Raw genomic sequence first — 20,555 nt, 5'->3', positions numbered from 1 at the left:
AATCATAAAAGCATACTACAAACAGTTAAAAGCCATTCCAAAATTCATGTAAAAATTTCATACAATACAATTTCAGTAAAAAATTATTAAGATTAAAAATCATCATGTACAAATAGGTAAGGCAAAACAACAATCATCACGAACCCCAATATTACACTTGTAAATTCCTCTTCCTAATTCTAACAGCAGCGACAAGATAATTTGCTACGCTGAACATCACCAAGGGGGATTCGAGCATTTGTAAATACAGTAGTGCTGGTTTTGCCTGTAAAAAAGCTTTCTCTTTCAGTAAGAGTACCAAATACTTCTGTCTTGGAACATTATAAAAAGGACAGAACAGCATTAAGTGCATGTTGTTTTGCAGGGAAAAGTCATCACATTTACATACAGGTGCATCCTCGGGCTTAAACCAACCTTCACTATCACAAAGTACCGTATAAATCTGGTTAAATCGAAATTTAACCAGAAGCCACCTGTGAAATGGGATGTTAACTAAAGTGAGGTACGGTTGAATAGCTATACATGTTATTGTCATAAAATGAGCTCTAACAGTGGGTTTTATTAATTGATGTTCCTCTCTCTCCAGGGTCTTGAGTTTGAAGAAATTGAGCTTAACCCAATCTATGTCTGCTTTTTTTCAAGCCAAACGGGGCAGAAAATATCTCGGGCGGCCTAGTTCCACTGAACACTTATGGATGTAAGACAGCCAAGCAATATCTTTATACTTATCAAGTTTTAAACAATCCATCAGTATTTTGTGATTAAGACCCAAGTTGTTATTGGTCCAAACCCTAATCCATAGTAGGATAGGTGCCATAGCGAGGATGTCAGTAATGTAATCTTCTCCAAGCGCCTGATGGACTGAGAAAGTGGCTGTCGACGGAGGGAGCCCTAACATCGAACAAAAAAACTTGTTAACCTCCTTTTGTATAGTTTCAGTTTTCACATAACCCCACAGACCTGCTCCATACCGTGCAATAGCTAATGTTTTTGCCCTATACAAAGCTAGTAATGCACCACTTGGTTTCCCCCCAAGTCTCCTTGAGAAGCTTAGGATAGCATTTACAGAGCTCCTCACTGCTTTAGTTTTAGCTGTTATTTGCGGGGTCCAGTTGCCCTTGGAGTCAAAAACTACACCTAGGTAAGTGAAAACTTTAACATTGGTAATCACTTCCCCTTTACAGTAAAAAGATTTAATATTATTTTTAGCAGTCCCAAAAACCATTACGTGTGATTTAGCATTATTCACCACTAGGTCAAGAGAGGACATGAAATCACTAAATGTATTTAAAAGTCTCTGTAAACCTAAATGTGTCCTAGCTATCAATGCGGCATCATCCGCGTACAGAAGCACCGGAATATGAGTGTCTCCTGCACGCGGTGTATCCGCAGAGACAGCCAGAAGGTTATTTTCCAGAGCATTTATGTATAAAGTGAACAGCATGGGGGCAAGGATGCAGCCTTGCCGCACACCCCTGCCTGATTTGAACCATGCTGTACGATGTCCTACCTGATCCATTCTAATGGAAGCCTTTAAATCTTTGTGGAGTTCAGCTAAAAAATGGACCAGAGGAGGGTCCAATCCCAAACTTAACAACAAGGCCCACAGCTTTGCTCTATTGACTAGATCAAAGGTTGTTGATAAATCCATGTAAGCAACAAAGATTGCCCCCTTTTTAGCCTTTGTATATTTTGAGATGATCATATGGAGATTTAAGCATTGGTCCTCTGTCCCTCTTCCTGAGCGAAATCCATATTGGGCATTGGACAAAATGTCATTTTCTAGTGTCCACTTATTAATTTTAGCCAACAGAACTTTTCCCAGGATCTTCATAGAAGAGTCCAACAAGGATATAGGGCGATAGCATTTAGGATCACTTCTTTGCCCTTTTTTAAAAATTGGGACTATGATTGAGCATGCCCATGTTTTTGGAAAACCCCCTATAAGTACATGGTTAAAAACATACATTAAGAACGTTGCCCACATCTCAGGGTTTGATTTATATAAATCCAGGGGAACCCCATCAGGTCCTGGAGCTTTATTCATCGCGGAACCAATTATTGCAACCTTAACTTCAGTTTCACTAAAATTTAGATTTGGCTGGGTAGCAGAATAACAAGGGATATGAAATGTTTCATAGGAATCATTACTCCCATAAATTGCAGAAAAATGATTTAGCCACTCTACTTCTGGAATATTTGCCTCAAGGTCTATATTACGGGTTTGGGCAAATAAAGGGTTATTTATTATTGACCAGAATTTAGAACTATGTTTAAGGGTGGCCGAATCCATTAGAGAGTCCCAAGCTTCTTCCTTAATGACTTTTTTACGTGACTTCATTGCCTCTGCATATTTCTTCCTCAACTGCGCTACCAAAGACTTATTTCTAGGGGAATGTTTAAGCGCTGCCATCAATACAGCATGAGCTTTGGAGCAAGCATGGTCAAACCAGCCAAAAACTGGGGCAGGTCCCTTCTTTGGTCTAAGTGTAAGCTCTTCTTCCACCCTGGAACATATAGCCTCAAATGCGGCAACTACTTCTTTTCCCCCCATGTCTGGGTCCCTACAAATCTCAAAATCTACTATCATATCTTCTTCGATACGACCTAAAAAATCCTCTGGGCAGACTTTGCACCATTTCAATCGCCTCCCTTGATCTGCACTCTTAACATTCTTCCCAGCGGTGGCCAACAAAGCCCCTTTGAGAAAACCAAGCGACCCATCCATAACCAAAGACACCGGGTTGTGGTCACTAAAACTGCTTAAGATGGCGTTGTAAAACAACACATAGCGGAGGAGACCAGGGGACAGGAAAATGTAATCAATAATTGATTCACTACCCCTCGCATTATAAGTGACCACACGGTCATTTGGATCTGAGAAGCCTGGTTCATATAAATCATTGGCTGATAACAGCTCTTCCATAGCTGAACCTTTCAAACTATGCTCAAAATGAGGAATAATCGCAAGATCGGGCCCGTTAGGATCTTTGATCTGACAGTATGACCCACACAAATGAACATTAAAATCACCCATTAATATGAGTTGCACAAAAGTGGTTTGTTTTGACAAATAATCAGTTAAAAACAAAGATAAACTATCTAAAACAAAATTTGGGGGTCCCCCCTGCATTGAATTGTAACAGTTTATTAAGACTGTCTTAATTTTGTCCGGATGGAGAATTTCTAGTAGCTGAAAATAGTGCGAGTGACTAGGAATTTCTCTAACGCTACCAGCTATGTTGACAGACACCAACAGCAACAAGCCCCCTTTATCTCTTCCTGCCGGGGTACACTGTGCTTTGACAAAGAAAGAAGAATAACCATCCAGCCAAAAAGAATTTTCCCTTGACCAGGTTTCCTGCATGGCAACTATGTCATGTTCTTTTAACATTTGTAGCCAAATCGGGTCATCCTGTTTAACGCGTAAACCCGCAATATTCCAGGACAAGACCTTAACATTCCCCCTACCATGTTCTATTGGAGCCTCCCCGTCAGTCGTTGGTGTAAGACAGGGTGATAAAATGTTAGTATTATTATCCACGCTATTTGGTATCGTATTTATTTGGTGTATCAGATTGGGCTCTAGTCCATCCATGTCAGCCTGGTTTGTGAGAACTGAAAATCTATTTGACAGGGTTAGGTCAGCTACGTGCGTATTTCTTGCAGGAGTATCTGACCCACCACCCCTAGATTTCATTGTCACCCATTCATTCCCTTGTGGAGGCGAAATATATCTACCCTCTGCCCCGACATTCTTATTATGCTGCGCCCTACTATACCCACCGCCAGTTATCATATTTGCAGGTGGATAGAAAAAACCCAAAGGCATGGCACGCACACCCTTGCCCGCAGTATCCAAGGGCGAGGAATCCCAAAATAGGCGACTAGTAACATTGCGTGATTTGAAATTTACTATAACACAGTCCCCTGCCACACATTTCTTAGTTTTTCCCACCCAATTTACCCTTCTGCTCATAAGTATGTTATCTGCAATATCACCTTCACCTGTACAATTCGCATTGCACCATTTTTTAGTGTGGTTAAGAAGTGTTTCATATTGTTCTTCTTCCCCATCAGTAAGTTTAGGCACATTTACCAGTACCGCTACAAAAGGAGTTGCATCTGGGGGTAATTGTACCGGGGGCACTCCACGCGCCCGTACGCCCTGCACACCTTGTTGCCCTTCCAAAAAAACTGGATTGGTGACTGGTTGAGAAATTGGCGTATATCTGCCATTTACAACTTTCCCTTTGTAGTGCACAGGATTTTCAGCGGGCAAATTTGTTGCTGTATTAATCGGGGGGTCAATTACAGCAGGTGTAGAAACCTGTAGGACTGGGGGGCATGTGGGTATAAAAGATGGCGGTGAAAGTACCTGATTATTTAAAAAATCGTTAATGCGATCACATTTTTTCAACAGGTCTTTAACACAATCCTTCAGAGTCTCCGTTATATCCGTCGCAATCTGGATTAGGGCAGATTCGAGTCTCCCTGAAAAAAGTTTTTCCAATAAACATGACAGTCCCTCCTCAGTAATGTAAGTGGCAGGCTGATCCCCATGCTGGAGACTTGTCATGTTTTCTGTAATATCCAGACCCGCAGATGTGGGAGGTATGACTATAACTGGCAGCTCTGGGAAGGGGAGAACTGTGGGAGACTGAGCCATATTGGGTCTACATGATTCAATAATGACCCTCGGTTCCAGTGGTAAGCAACTAATAGGGGTAGTGTTAAGAGTAGTGTTAGTAACACTTGAACCCACAGGAGTCTTTTCCAGTCCTAGTGCACGTTCTGAGACAGCAATCTGTGTGGATAGTTCGTCCACTTTGGTGGTCAAATAGGTAATTATGCTAGTGGTGTATTTAGGAACCTTGGCCTTAACCTCGCCAGGTACCGCTGTAGCAAGTTTACGCTTACCCATGATGTTAGGGGTATGGCCCGTCCCGTCCCTGGTCGTCCTTGGACGGCCTTAGACGGCCCGCCCTCTGCCCGGTCTCAGCCCGGCGACACCCGCGCGCGTCCCGCGACACGGGAGGTGTACCACGCTGTTAAGCGCTAGCGGGCGCTGCGTGAGCGTCACAGGAGCGCTGAGGTGCCGGGGCTGCTGGGGAATGTAGTACTATGCTGGCCGTTCCCCTCACGGCAATGGGAGACTGATGTTGGCCGTTCCCCTAACGGCTGGATTGACCAGGGCGTCGGCCGTTCCCCTCACGGCACACAGGTAGGTCTGGATGGCGTCCCCCGCTCCCCGCTCGGTGCACCACGCTGTTAAGCGCTAGCGGGCGCTGCGTGAGCGTCACAGGAGCGCCGAGGTGCCGGGGCTGCTGGGGAATGTAGTACTATGCTGGCCGTTCCCCTCACGGCAATGGGAGACTGATGTTGGCCGTTCCCCTCACGGCTGGATTGACCAGGGCGTCGGCCGTTCCCCTCACGGCACACAGGTAGGTCTGGATGGCGTCCCCCGCTCCCCGCTCGGTGCACCACGCTGTTAAGCGCTAGCGGGCGCTGCGTGAGCGTCACAGGAGCGTCGAGGTGCCGGGGCTGCTGGGGAATGTAGTACTATGCTGGCCGTTCCCCTCACGGCAATGGGAGACTGATGTTGGCCGTTCCCCTCACGGCTGGATTGACCAGGGCGTCGGCCGTTCCCCTCACGGCACACAGGTAGGTCTGGATGGCGTCCCCCGCTCCCCGCTCGGTGCACCACGCTGTTAAGCGCTAGCGGGCGCTGCGTGAGCGTCACAGGAGCGCCGGGGGCCGGGGCTGCTGGGGAATGTAGTACTATGCAGGCCGTTCCCCTCACGGCAATGGGAGACTGATGTTGGCCGTTCCCCTCACGGCTGGATTGACCAGGGCGTCGGCCGTTCCCCTCACGGCACACAGGTAGGTCTGGATGGCAAGTGTAGGAATCTGCAGCTCTACATGCCACGAACAGATGCATACTGGTAAGTAGCATTTTCCTTTAAAGCAGTTGGGAACTTTTGAAGAACCTGCCAAAGTATTGCTAAAGGCCTAACTGACTTTACTTCTTTTTACATTCTAAACAGTTTTGCAAAGGGACTTAAACAAGGCCCTACAACTATTTTAAACAATTTAGAGAAAATCAAAAAAATGTTTTTATCCAGACACAGTTTTGGATTCCTCTGTGGAATCACTATTCAACCAAGTGGGACAGCAAATGTCTAGTCTTGCACTTCCACGAAAGGAGAGAAGAAGCAGCTGACCTGGTACCAGCCCCACCATCCTGTCTGCATCCCTCATCGAAATCTGCACAAAAGTCGTCTCACCCTGCAGTTGCTGACTCTAGATACCTGGAAGGACTTCCTGCTTTCAAAAAAGGCTCAACACCTCCCGTGAACAACACGCCTGTTCTGACAAAACTCAAAAGAGAACTCTTTGAGGTCTCTGAAAAACGCCAAAACCCGACAATCAAAGTCACCACTGCACCCGTTGCCCCGAGTTGATGCGGGCCACTGGTGTCAAGAAGGTCCTCCAGAGCTCCATTCCATCGTGGTTTCACCCCTCCTGGGCTCCCCGAAATCACCTGCAGCCTCTGCACGCAGGCCCCCTCTGCCAGGGTACTCCTTCCTTTTGGTAAGTTCCCCTGACAGTGAACAGTCTTTCAAAAGATAATTCCATAAAAAACTAAAAGTGCTGTAGGAAGGAGAAACCTTCTTCCTCTGGCAAGCTGTCCTTCTCTTGAGACTGTTGGATCGTCAATACCATTCCTTGACTTTGGGCTTTTCATCATCGGAGCTGATTCTGACTTTTAAAAGATGGAGCTGGAATACCCGAGATTCTTCAACAGGCCATGCTGAATAGCATCAGGATGGCTCTGATACCCTCTGGGCCACTATCCTAAAATGAGCTTGTTCCTTCAGGTTTGGCGATTCTGTGAACTCTGACCCAGTCACCTGTCAATGCTGTGACTTCATGGCTCCAGCCTTGGTGCTGCGTCCAACAAAGTTATGCGCTCTCCATGGCTTACTTCGCTAGCACCAGCACTGTCCCTAGAGCTAATTTTATGACCGTCTAAACTCTCAAAGTCAATAGAAATGATACATTTTGCAAACTATGATGTTTGTGCCTTTATTGATGATGAACCTTTGGAGCAACACCTCCCTAGAGCTTGGAAATGTACCCACATGGAGTAATTCTTTGGGTCCCACTCCTTCATGTGTAAACAAAAAATATGTCTTTCCAGAGAATGATAATGATGATGATGATTCAGAGGCATATCATTTTCTTCCCTGTTGCAGTACACATGATGGATGACCCCTACCAGTACTCTGATCAATCTAGAATGGGACATCCCTTACCCCTCTTACCTCTATCAGGGTAAATCTTTCCTTACTTCTTTCCTACAAAAGACAGCAGAAGTTCTACAGTTTACATTTTCACAGAAATATTGCACCTTCTCTGCAGCCTAAGAGCCTCTGCCACCTTTAAAAGAGGAACTATTCTAGCTTAAACTGTTGCCTGTGAGAAACCTTTCTTTGGTCTGACGAATGTCTAGGCAGCACCGGCCTGCAGTTTGTGACTGACATTCTTTTTACAGCCCATTCTGGAGAGCTCGGTATATCTTTCCTCCGGCTCCCCCAGAAAAGCAGTCTTAGAGACTTGATTCTATGGGGGAATAGTCTTTGTTTCTTGCAGCTTTGTCTTTCACACGGAAGCCATGGGCCTTGTGGTTGGCTCTATTCATGCACGGAGAGCTGGGAAAATAAACAGTCTACCTCATCACTTGAATAAATAATTTTCTGATTTTGCCAACAACGGTTTGGAAAATTCCAAACCTTCTTGAAGTGCATCCTGATTTTTTGTGAATGTGTATATAGCTTATATGAAGGCCAATATCATTTTTACCAAGGAGTAAACACTAATCCTCATACAATTCAACGGAATACCTTGAAGTTAGTTGTAGGTATTCCTAGAATGAGTAACAAGGGACAACTATTAAAAAATATATATATATTTTTTGAATTACCCTAGTCCCTTTGGGCATATAGGGTTGTTCTTGTTTGGTTTATATATTCCATGGATATGGCTGTCACGCTGCACTAACATGGTTTATAGTCCATGGATATGGCTGTCACACTGCACTGACATGCTTGCATGCGTTCTGCTGGATTTTCAAGATTTTCCAGGCATACTCAGGGACATGTCCCTTGTTGTTGAGCTACTGTACAGGGAGAAGGACAAGATGGCCAAGACGGTTTCTCCTTGTTATGTCTCAAGAATAGTCTGGCTGCAGCTTGTTTGTCCCCTAGGCCTGGACTTACCTGTGCGACATTTCCACCTAACAGTATTGGAAGGTCCGTAGTTATTTTATGGTTGTGCATTGTTCTCTGTTTATCCACTCAGTTGCCTTAAATTATACAAACATGTGAGTCATTGATCTTGTAGCTTTTTCTCGTCTTTTAGATTACAGAAAGTTATTTATTCTGTATTAGATTTTTTTAACATAAATCTGTGACGACTCAAACTATGATGGCACCAAGCTAGGCTACTTGCTAACCTCCCATTTGCAGTGAGACTCATGTGCAGCAAGAATCATGTGCAGCTTGAGTGATTGAATTATACTGACCTGCTTTTCAGAGCAAGATATTTGTACACAAAGTAAAATAAATAATGATAACTTATTTTCTTTCAGTCACTGCTCTTGACATTAACATCAATCAATTTCTGAAAAGCCTTGGCCTGGAACACCTTCGGGACATCTTTGAAACAGAACAGGTAGAAGACAAACTTGACTTTACTTCGTCACATTTGCATGTGTTGGGCTGAACTTTTAGTTAGTTTTAAAAACACGTAAGTAGCCAGTACAAATGTTGTGGAATATATGTTCATAAATGTTTTGTTTATGTTGTACTTTTGTGAATGTACTTTCTGCTTTCTCGCAAATCCAAATGTCTTTATAAATTGCTTAAAATGTTTTGGATAGCTGTTGCAAAGTTAGCTCTTTTGGGGCTGTCACCCCTGTTTTCTTATTTTTTTTTAAATATTTTTTTTTGGCACTCACTTCCTGGTAATCTTGAACTCTAACACTGGAACACTTATCCAGTGCCAAGTGTATGTGCTTTGACCCAAAAAGATGTCTAAATTGGCTTAACCTGATTAGCGCATTTAACTTTCCTTTAAGGCCATAGTATATGGTGCAGAAATGCACCCACAACATGGAAAGTTGCCGCTTATGGGCTGCAGCACCTATTGTGCCATCCATTATAGTGGCATTGAAAACATGGCTTCAGGCCTACCTTGTGTAGCCACACAGCAGCAGCTTGAACCCTTGATTCGGAAGAGGAATGGCCTGCTGTGTGTGACATCAGAGAAGGACTGAATCTGCTTCCTCTTCTACCCAGGCCCAAAGTAGACTTAAAGGCTAAGATGGCTGAACTCCTTTGTGGCTGTAGGAACACAACAAGCTGCAAGCTGCATTTTCACTGAAGCTTCTAGTTGACCAGTGGCAGCTGGACCTGGTCTGGACTCTGCTGTTGTCCTCTGCCTGGCCCCCTTAAGAAGTGTACTCCTGTGCTGTTTGGAAACATTTGAAATCTTCTCCAACAGAGCTTCAGGTGGACCTGAGGGGAAAAGTATCTGACTGGCAGTTCCATGGCATCGGATTCAGCTTTGTCCCGCTCAGGTCTACCAGTACCTCCAAAGACTCATCCTGATTTCAGACATACAACATTTTCTGCTTGAAAATTCCAGCAGGAACAACCTGCTTCATGTATCTGGCCTTCTGTTCTACAGTAGCGGCTACAGTTTCAGTGGCAGCCCGCTCAGAAAGGATTTTTAACAAAAGTGACAAAGTACATTTCTCATTTATAACCAGTTCATAATTGGAGAATATCAAATGGTATGAGCCCTGATGAAGTCCAGTTTTACTTTTAACCGGCGAAACACGTGTTTGCATGACCTAAGGTGTTGTCAAACAAGTGAAGAAATCTATGTACAGATGAAAATTATTAACTGGTTATAAATGAGAAACATGTCTGAATAAAAAGCCATTGAACTATAAAGACTTTACTAAAGAACAGTGTTTATATAATTGAGTGCTTGGAGCTTGTAAAAGAATTTGTACAAGGAGAAGAAATTGTTCTTCTGTTGAGTGGGAGATCGGGTGGCTCTCCTTCCTCCTGAAGAACCAAGATTCCGATGAACTTATGGACAACCATTGACCCAACAGGAGTGTGCGCCGCTACCCATCCACTGTGTCATTTGTTTCAAAGTACATTTCTCAGTTGTGAATTTGAAACTTTTTTGAACGTTTTGACTTGCATTCTTTTCCCCGGTACCAATCCACTTGTCTGTGATCAGCTGCTACTTCCCGGTCTACTGATTCCATAGACTATCATTGGTGCATTGTGTTTTTTTAAGCTATGTTCACTTAAATCGTTAAGAATTCATATCTCCGGTTCCCCCTTTCGTGTTTCTATAATTTTCTCTTTATTTTACAGTTGGTTGTGGAGTTTTGTGTTTTTTTTCACTTTTCCTACTGTGTATGCACTGCTTAAATACTTTACGCATTGCTGTTGACTTAAGCCTGGCTGCTTTGTGTCACATTACCAGGGATTAAGCTCAGGTTTATTGTAATTAATTTGTGTGACATCTGCCAGAAAGGGGCTTTCTTATCCTTTGAGGTGTACACCCATCTCCCCAAATGATAATTCACTGTCTTATAATAGCTCAGGAATTTTTCTTATGGATAGTGTAGTAGGCTGGCTTAGCATATGGTGCACACTTATTCAAGTTAAGCATCCTGCACTAATCCAGAGAAACCTTATGGGGATTTTAGTTATCTTGGACAACCACAGAAAGCTCCCCAAGTGGTAGCTGTGGAGAGCAGCCTTCAGGCTTAGTCCAGAAGGAGTTTTATGCAGTTTGTTTTTCCAGAACTAATCATATAGTGTAGATTAAACAAAAAAGACCCACACAGTGTAGTTATAAAAAATAGTTATATTTCTTATACACACTCACTAACACATTGGTATATCTCCTACCCGGAATTATGAACACAATGCACACAATATTTCAATACAAAACAAGTAAGTAAGCACAAATACACAGTGATTTCCAGGGAAATACCAAGCCATATACTAAATAAGTGGAATGCGAACTGCGACCGAAGTCGAGACTTGGATCAAGGAACCACCCAAGGTAAGTACTCTCAGGCTATTTGCAGAGTGGAAACATAGCCTCGTGCTCAATGCAAGTCAATGGGAAAGTGCAGTTGCCCTTCCCAGTGGACCCTGCAGACACCCCGTGGAAGATAGAAGGTTGGAGAGTCACAGCACCCGTGGATACCCCAGGAGCCAGGATACCTACACCAGGGAAGCTGGGTACATAGGAGTGAAGTGATGATGGAAACCACCCTTAGACCACAGTGGAGGACTTCAGTGAAGATGCCGCTGATGAAGGTGAGAGAGTCTAGTGAAATCCAAGGATGGATTCTAGAAGGGAAGTGCCTGCAAGCAGAGGGTACAGAGTCTATGCCACTCAGGAGTGAGCAGGAGGCACGGAAGACCAGTGACCACTGATGACGGAAGATGTAGGAGAGTTGACTGTGACCTTGTTGCTTCAGCTGTGAGGACAAGGCGATGATGTGGAAGTCCAGGAGCTGTTCACGAGCTGTCCCACATTGGAAGTCCAGAACCAGGGGGTTAGTGTCCGGCGGGAGCACAAACAGGCCTTGACAGCAGCAACAGACGTGCAAAAAGAAGATGGTGCACTGTCTGCACCAGCAAGATCCAGGAGACTCCCCAAATGCAGGAGAGTCAGAGCAGGACCGAGCAAGCAGGGGAGCCCACTGAGCCAAAGAAGGCCCTCGGAGGACCCACAGGCTGAAGGCACAGGAGTCGCAAGAGGACCTCGAGCAGCTCAGCAAAGGTGCAGGCCCACGGTGCTGAGGATGCGGTGAGGATGAAGATCTTTGCAGGAAGAAATGCTGGAGACTGGAGCTTCTTGTAGCCCAAAGATCTCTGGAGCACAGTCGGCAAGCGCCCCACCCCAGCCCAATACACTAAGTCCTGTCCGGGCGGTGTGACAGGAAACCTATTCTACCTTCCCCATCTCGAGCTCAGCTAAGCAGCAGGTGGGCAGAATCGTCTCTGTGGTCGACAGCAGCACTAGCTTGCTGTTAGACCCTGGAAAGCTGGTACCGGGAAGACCATGGGGCTCCCTAGGGGAGCCCCCCAGTTCATGGGATCCTAAATCCAACACTGGAATCAGTGTTGGGGTAGGATTCAAACATGACCGGTTTCGGTGCAGCCACTTTATAGTTAGACATTCGGAAATTGACTTGATGTCCACTAAATGTATAAAACTGCTGCCCGCACTTACAAAGCCTGGAGAATGGAGTGCGGGATTTGTAGGGGGTGTCCTGCTCATGCAGGGCACCCTCACACTTAGAACCTAGCACCCTGCCTTCAGGATTGTAAGACCTGCCTTAGGGGGAGCATATAGGTTTTAAGGGCAGTGACCTCAGATATAATAAAACCTATAGCTGTTGTAAGTGGTGCTAGCACCAGTTCACACAGGATGCAATACCATGCCTATACTCAGTTTGAGTGGTTTCTCCTGGGTGCCGTGATACATGCTGCAGGCAAGGAAAGCCCTGGTGTACCTATCTCCTGGGTAACTTAGTACCATATAATAGGGAGTTAGAAGGGTACACTAGTAGCCAGTTTGGAAGGTATAAAAGTCCTTACCATTGTCAAATTCAAGGAGAAAGCACAGTGACGGGGTCCTGATTAACAGGATCCCAGTCAGACTAGTCCAAAACATACTGACACCAGGCAAAAAGTGAGGGTAACCATGCCAGAAGTTTCCTACCTTCCTACAGATAGTTATTCTTGTTACGTTTAATGCAACTTTCACATATAATCCGATCAGTGAAGAAAATGGTATCGATGCAAAGGGTAACCATAAATTCCACTGTTTCCTGGTGCCCAAAGGTATATGGTTTAAGTTACACTCTTGATTCCGAAGTGATAACGGGTAATTTCATTGTCACTGAGATTTAGTTTGGGAATTTTCTCTTTTAAGCTCCTGTGATTTTTACTCATAGTTAGTACTTTTTATCAGCCTGTATTGCCAACCTGTGACTGGTTGTTGTGCCATTTACCCTAATTGTTGCTTTAATCTCTGAAAAGAAACCATATTCTGGGACATTTGTCCTAAATCTTTTGGATAGTTCTTTGTGCTGGGTTTGGCATTGTTTTACTTACAGAAATCTCAATTTGATTTAAAAAATAAATAAATATTTTGCTATCTCCTTCTGTGCCATGAAACTTCATCTAGGGTGGTGTTTTGCACTTGTGACGAATTTCGTCTTTAGTCAGGTGCCTCAACTTCTGAAAGTTCTCCAGATGAGTCTTGGACTTTGTAGTTGCTACCCAGCACTGTTGGTTCCACTCCATCCCTGGATGTGACAGGATGGCTTCCATATAAGGCACCACCTTGCATGCTGGCATTAGTTCAATTATTTTATGTCGTGTTGCCAAAGTAGGTCAGTTTTTCACCAGCTTTTTAACCTTTTCTACTATTATTCCTTATTTTAAGTGAGGAAAATGTTAACCACTAAACGGTCAATTGTTGAAGACCTGCAGTCCGTAAGGGAAATGTCAGCATCTGACCCCCATGACATTCATGTTGCCTCCGTTTAAAGCACAATTCCTGATCCTGTCTCTGCTGTGATTTTACACACTCAAAGGCCATCAAGTAATCTGTGACCAGGCTCAAGACTCTTCCCCAGTCTACATCTGCTGCCACAGCTAAGTCTATGAAAAGGGGGTGATCCTTTGAGTTATCCTCCCACAAATGTAATCAAAATCACCACAAAAATAATCTTCGTCTACCAGATGTCGTTCACTTTCTTGTGATTATTCAAGTATTCAGCGACGGAATTCCTTGACCTCTGCATTGACATTGCCTGTTCTGAAGAAATTGTCCCATTTCTGGCAACTTTGGCTGATCATCTGCAAATTGTGGCCCTCGCCCAGTTTGCACTTCAAATCTTCAGGGCTGCACATACCTTTTGTGCGAGTGTCGGTCCCATGAAGTCTTTAGGTTCCTTAACGGTACCTCCACCAGCTGCTTCTGCTCTGGCTTGATTGTGCCACTACCGGTATCATTCAATCCCACTTTTGAATAGTCTCCCTCATCATATTGTCCCATTTGCTGCTGTGCAGAAAATCCAGGTGAAAGAAAGGAAAGGGCAAAGCTTCCTTGTGGAGCCCTTGCCCTTTACTGTAAGATTTCCTAGGCTGTAGTCCTATTTTGTGTCAGATTATCATGCCATCCAGATGCCCTCCATAAATACTCGTACAGAGGATGAGACTAGTGAGATAGTTAACTTCTTACCGCTGCATTATATGGATAATGACCTCTATCTTGACCTGCAAAATGCTAGTGGGTTGGGCATACCACTTGCTGGATTGGAATGCAGCTGGAATACCCTCCAGGCTCTCCAAGCGGTATCATCTTTCAGCACAATTATTAGGAAGACAGCTGAAGTGTAAGAGTTCCTGCTGCCCATCACAGACGTGAAGGCTAATTTGCTAACAGAGATCCTGCAGCCTACTTCAAGTGTCTCTGAATCATTGCCTTCCTTCAGCTAGACTCTTTTGGACCTAGTCTGTGCTGCACGAGATAAACCCTTTTCCATTCCAAAGCACTACTTACACTGCATGGGTCCACTGTCAGTAAACCTAAGTTGATTTCTTCAAAATTAAATCGTAATGTATTTCCTGCTACTCCCCGCCCCCTCCCAACCGGGAGTCCACACACTTTGATGCTACACGGAGGAAGGTAATTTTGCCAGCCACTTTCATTGTACACCACCTGTGTGACTTGCTGCTTTGTGCGCTTTTCCAATGCGCTTTGGGAGGAGGCATGCTTGGCAACTGCCAGTGTACCAGAGTATATGTGCATCCACATATCTTGTCCTCAGTCTTAGGGTCTGGTTTGAACCTCAATTAACGTTTAAGACCCATGCAGAGAAAGTTGCCGGATGCTGCTTTGGCCTTCTCCGAGCAGTGCGGAAGGTACTCCCTCTTCTGCCTTTCCAATCAAGAAAGTTACTAATCCAGGGCTTGATCCTATCTAGATTGGATTATGGTAACGCCCTCTTTTTGGCTGCACCTCTGGCCTCCATTAATACTCTCCAACGAGTACAGAATGCCGCAGCCCGGCTGCTCATGGGCGCATCGAGGCGGGCCTCAGCCAAACCCCTGTTAAGAGCCCTCCATTGGCTCCCAATTCAGGAGCGAATCTCTTTCAAATCGCTCTGTATCGCTCATAAAACACTGCAAGGCAAAGGCCCTCCGGCCTTGAGAGACATGATTCGCCCCTATAAATCAGCCCGAACCCTGCGGTCCGAGGGAGAAAACCTGGCCACTACTCCTAGAGTCAGGAAAGCACGTTCAGGAGGCCGCCGGTACTCGTTGAATGCGGCAAAAAAATGGAATGCACTTCCCAGGGAGCTCCGGATGGAAGCCTCCTATCCGAAATTTAGAAAGGCACTCAAAACCTTCCTTTTCCCTAACACACCCTAGATCTTCCCCTCTTGAGTACTCTGCTATTATTATTATTGTTTATTATTTTCCTCAGCGCTGGGACGCTCTAGGGCAGCCATGCGCTTTATAAATCCAATTTCATTTCATTTCATTTCATTTCATCCACTTCTCCCAGTTAATAAGGGTGTCCAGGATGCACCCAGACAAAGTTTGTGCTATTATTCAGGGCAATCCTGGCATTTCTGAGCAAAAGGGTAATCTGAAAGAAACCGGTTAGTGCTTAGATTCCTTACCTTAGAATATCCCCAGGCGTCAGACTGTATGCGGAACGTTTTGCGTAGCAGTACCCCCGTGCGTCTGTAGGCGTAGTCAGCGGCTCCGCGTCCGTCATCGGCGTCGTGGCTGCCGGGATGACGTCGTCGGAGGTCCCGGTCCAGGAGGTCGAGGGACCGGTCGCGGGGCCACAGTCATCACAGCTCGGCGAGTCGGCACCACTCGTCGGGCTCCAAGTCCTCAGGTAAGTCGAGGCACAAGAAGTCGAAGAAGCGACATCACTCTTCTGACTCTCCCCGACGCTCGCGTGACTCGGTTGGGGGGGGCGACACCACCCACGCGGCTCCGCCGTAGCCGCAAACGCCACGTCCAGCTCCACACCCGCCGGTCCCTGGGCTGAACGTGACGACGGAGGAGATCAGCTCCTTCCTCATGGCCATGAGGTCGCGCTTCCCTCCGTTGGGTCCCACCGAGGTGCCTACGGGCCCCGCGGACCAGTCGGGGAGCCCAAGCAGGCCGTCGGGGACTTCGGCCCTGGCACACCCGCGCCGTCGACGACTTCGGTCCCAACGCTGCAGGGTCCCTCAGGATCCAGGCCTGGATCCGTGACGCCGGTCGACCTTACGACCCCTCCGCCAACATAGTCACTAAGGGTGTCGCCCCCGGCGCTGTCCTCGGTTGGCGTTGTCCCGGTGTCGGACCGCCGGCACCGTTTTCGACGCCAATCAGTGAGCCCCTCACCGACGACCCGGCTCCATCATTTCTTCCTGACCTTCAGGAGATCGATGACGAGGGGGATTGGGAGGGGTCTGAGGACCCTCTTGCACTGCAGTGCCAGTTGAGCCAGGACTGGGCAGACAAACTGGGGGAGGCCAGTGGTCTGGACACTTCGCCCGACACTGGTTTTGTCTCCCCTCCTACCGTGGCTACGGAGGAGGGGGCTGCTTACAGCGTGGTGTTGACCAGGGCAGCGAAGGCCTTGGCTCTTGAGCTCCCAGTCTCGGCCGTGAGGACTAACCTCCTCACAGAGGTGTTCAAACCACAGGCAAGCTCCTTGGAGCCTCTCCTGCCATTCAAAGAAGCTTTCACTGACGTTCTGTTGGGCACCTGGTCCAAGCCCTCTATAGGCCTCCCTGTAGATCGGAACATGGGCCGACGCCCGCCTCCGGGCGACCCCAGTTTCCTGTTTGTTCACCCCACCCCTGAGAGCCTGGTCATCCAGGTCTCAACTTCCCAGACTGTATTCCCGACCGCCCCTCCGGATTGGGAATCCAAAAGGTGCGACCAGTTTGGTAAGAAGCTGTTCTCCTCACTGAGTTTGAGGTTGCGGTCTGTCAACACTGCCTGCCTTTTGGGCCGGTACTCCCACTCTTTGTGGGTTACGGTTGCAGAATTGCTGCCGCAGTGCCTGTCGGAGGTCCAGGCAAAGCTTACCCAACCCCTTGCGGAGGGAAGGGATGCAGCACGATATTCTATTCAGTGTGGACTGGATACCACGACTCGCTAGGCAGGGCGATAGCAACGACGGTTGCGGTTCGCCGCTACGCCTGGCTGAGGTCCACCAACTTTTTGGGCGATATCCAAGCCTCTCTTATGGACATGCCCTTTGATGGCCGTCGCCTCTTTGGCGACAAGGCGGACAGCGCGCTGGAGCGTTTCAAGGACTCCAGGGCTACGGGTAAGTCCTTGGGCCTCAGCCAACACCAGCAGACTTCCGCCTTTTGTCCATTTCGTGACCAAGGAAGGGTGCCTCCACACGTCTAGCTAGCGACAAGCCACAGAACCAACCTCGGACGTGGTAACCGTCGTGGGGGTGCCGGGGGACACCGGCAAGGTCAGTCCACACCCGTCCCCGCAGCATCTGCCTCAAAATCCTCCTAGTCTGAGTTTTCAGGCCCATTCGACGCCAGTGGGGGGCAGGGTTCGCCATCACCTCCTCCATTGGTGCTCCATCAGACAGGTGGGTGCTGCAAATCGTCCGAAGGGGCTCCTCCCTCCTCTTCGAGGTGACCCCTCCAGCCATGCCTCCGCAGTACCACCGCATGTCGGGGATCACTTGCAACTTCTGCAGGAGGAAGTTACGGCCCTCTTGGCCAAGGGGGCCGTCTAGCGCGTTCCTGGGCCAGAAGTAGGGTGTGGTACTACTCCCACTACTTTACGGTACCCAAGAAGGGCAAAGGGGGCCTACGCCCAATCTTGGATCTAAGGAGCGTCAACAGCTTCCTCCGGAAGGAGAAGTTCAAGATGCTGACTTTGGCTCAGGTCCTATCTGCCCTGGACCCAGAAGACTGGATGGTAGCGTTGGACTTGCAAGACGCATATTTCCACGTCCCCGTCCAGCCGGCCCACCGGCGTTAACTGCGGTTCATGGTAGGACACGAGCACTTTCAGTTTACTGTGCTCCCCTTCTGCCTTACCAGCGCCCCACGGGTGTTCACGAAAGTGATGATGGTGGTCGCTGCTCATCTGCGCAGATTAGGGATTTCAGTCTTCCCCTAGCTCGACGACTGGTTGTTGAAGGCGGGCTCGCCCCAAACCGTCGTCTCCCACCTCCAGACTACGGCCGACCTCCTGCACTCGCTGGAGTTCTCCATCAACGTGCCGAAGTCACACCTGTGCCCCTCGCAGAGGCTCCTTTTCTTCGGAGCGGTTCTGGACTCTGGTTTATCCCCCAGAACAGCGGGTTCGGGATATTCAGGCTTTGATTCCGGTCTTTCAGCCTTTATCCAGAGTCTCGGTCAGGTTGACGCTGCGGCTCCTTTGGTTGATGGCCTCCTGCATCCTTCTGGTGCATCACGCCCGGTGGTGGTTGCGGGCTCTGCAGTGGGACATGAAGTTTCATTGGGCACAGCATCCTGGCAACTTCTCGGACTGCGTCCGGATCTCGGAGGGCACTGCGAAACAGTTGCAGTGGTGGCTCACAAACTGCCCATCCCCAACAGGAGCACGTAGTAGTGACAGATGCGTCCCTCCTGGGATGGGGAGGCCACATGGAAGAGAGGGAGATCAGAGGCCTCTGTTGGAGTCCCGGCTCCACATCAACCTTCTGGAGCTGCAGGCGATCCGGCTTGCACTGAAAGCATTCCTTCCCTCTGAAGTGTAGTGCAGGTGTTCACGGACAACACCACTGCCATGTGGTACTGCAACAAACAGGACGGGGTGGGGTCGTGGACCCTTTGTCAGGAGGCTCTGCGCTGGAACACCAGGGCATCACCCTGGTGGTTCAACACCTGGCAGGTTCCCTGAACGCCAGGGTGGACGAACTCAGCCGCCGGTGCATGATGGATCACGAATGGCGTCTAAACTCTGACGCGGCGCAAGGTCTCTTTCAGCAGTGGGGAGAGCATTGGTTAGATCTATTCGCCACCAAAGAGAATACGCAATGTCATCAGTTCTGCGCCTTGGGATTTCCAAGGCGGCACTCGCTCGGCGACTCTTTTTGTCGCGAGTGGAGCTGCGGTCTGTTGTACGCCATTCCGCCTATACCACTTCTGCCCAGAGTGCTGAAGAAGATCAGGCGAGACCGGGCCCAAGTCATCCTTGTGGCTCCGGCTTCCAAAATATCCAAAGCATTATTTGCAAGTAACAAACAGTTCGGCCACTAGCTATCTCGCATCCTCTGTCCTCACGCCGTAAACTCGAGTGCGAGTCCCCTCGAGCTTACGGCGTAAGGACGCGAGATAGGCGCCTGTACTAATTTACAAGAGGCGACAAAACACGTCGATTGATTAAAAAGAAGAAAGAATTCATATAATCCATCCACTTTGTTGTGTATTTTTACAAACCTCGGAAAAGACTGTTCCTTGAAAATTACGTGTGCTAGGGTGTCATTTTTGCTTTGTTTTGTTGGTTTCACCACAAAGATTTAGAAAGGCGGGTGGTTCTCCCCATCCCTATAGCACCGTTACTAATAGTTATGTCCACATAAATAACCCAGAGTGAAAATCCCTTCAGCGCCTATATACCTATCATCTATACCACCGATTTTGCTCTAAATGATTAATAGGTTTAGATCACATGATTTACCGCAAGCCATTTTGTCGCTCTTCGGCTCATGTCACAGTCATGACAGACACTTTGTCCCTCTGCTAGTTGCCTGCATTACATGATGATTAGGCGCCTGTAATCTCCTGCAGGTCAGGACTTTCACCTCAACTTGTTGAAATTGAAGGCGATTTGAGTGTTTTTCAAGGAATTTCTGCTTTCTGTAATAGGACGTTGTTCAAGTACTTACCCACAACACTACTTTCACATGTTATGCAAACAAAGTAGTGTGGGGTTGTGCCTGCTTCAGAGGCTTTGAAGTTGCGCATTGGGTCGTATTCAATGTTTTACTATCGATGAGCCATTTGGCAGTTTCCCTCATGTGAGTGTGAATGCTCTGAGCTGGCATTATATTGCGAAACATGAAGAGCAAACCAAGTCCTGAGGTAAGCAGTCAATCTTTGCACACAGGGCGAGCCTCAGGTGGTTCTGTTTGCCACTTATGAGAATGCTTGAAGGACACGTGCTCAGCAGTTCCTTTACAAACAGCCCTACGGAACGCATTTCAGCTACTGTAGGATTTCAAGCTCCACTGTGCGTTCTCTCGATTTCACTAACAGCTCTGTTTCTGACGAAGGAGATAAAACAGGGTACAAATTGTCCTCACTGCTACAGTTTGGGCAAGGAAGATCTGGTACTCGGATCTGTTGAAGCTCAGGTTTTGTCCTCCGATTCCCAGTTTATTCATGGAGGACCTTGTGTCTTAGCAATTTAGGGGCT

General features: G+C 47.3%; 1 protein-coding gene across 5 annotated transcripts in view; it reads left to right on the top strand.

Annotated features, from left to right (window-relative positions):
• The window catches only part of LOC144818631 (poly [ADP-ribose] polymerase tankyrase-1), a 682,266-nt gene that overhangs the window by 506,952 nt on the left and 154,759 nt on the right, over positions 1 to 20,555 (top strand). For all 5 annotated transcript variants that reach the window (XM_078676238.1, XM_078676237.1, XM_078676236.1 and 2 more), the window contains one exon: positions 8,654 to 8,736. In XM_078676238.1, the coding sequence (XP_078532364.1) occupies positions 8,654 to 8,736 (83 nt within the window). The remainder of the gene's footprint in view (positions 1 to 8,653; positions 8,737 to 20,555) is intronic.

This window comes from Lissotriton helveticus, chromosome 2_1, assembly GCF_964261635.1.
Source record: "Lissotriton helveticus chromosome 2_1, aLisHel1.1, whole genome shotgun sequence".
In the NCBI taxonomy this organism is placed as follows: Eukaryota; Metazoa; Chordata; class Amphibia; order Caudata; family Salamandridae; genus Lissotriton; species Lissotriton helveticus.
Note: the sequence above shows the minus strand (reverse complement) of the source record. Positions and strands in the feature narration are given on the sequence as shown.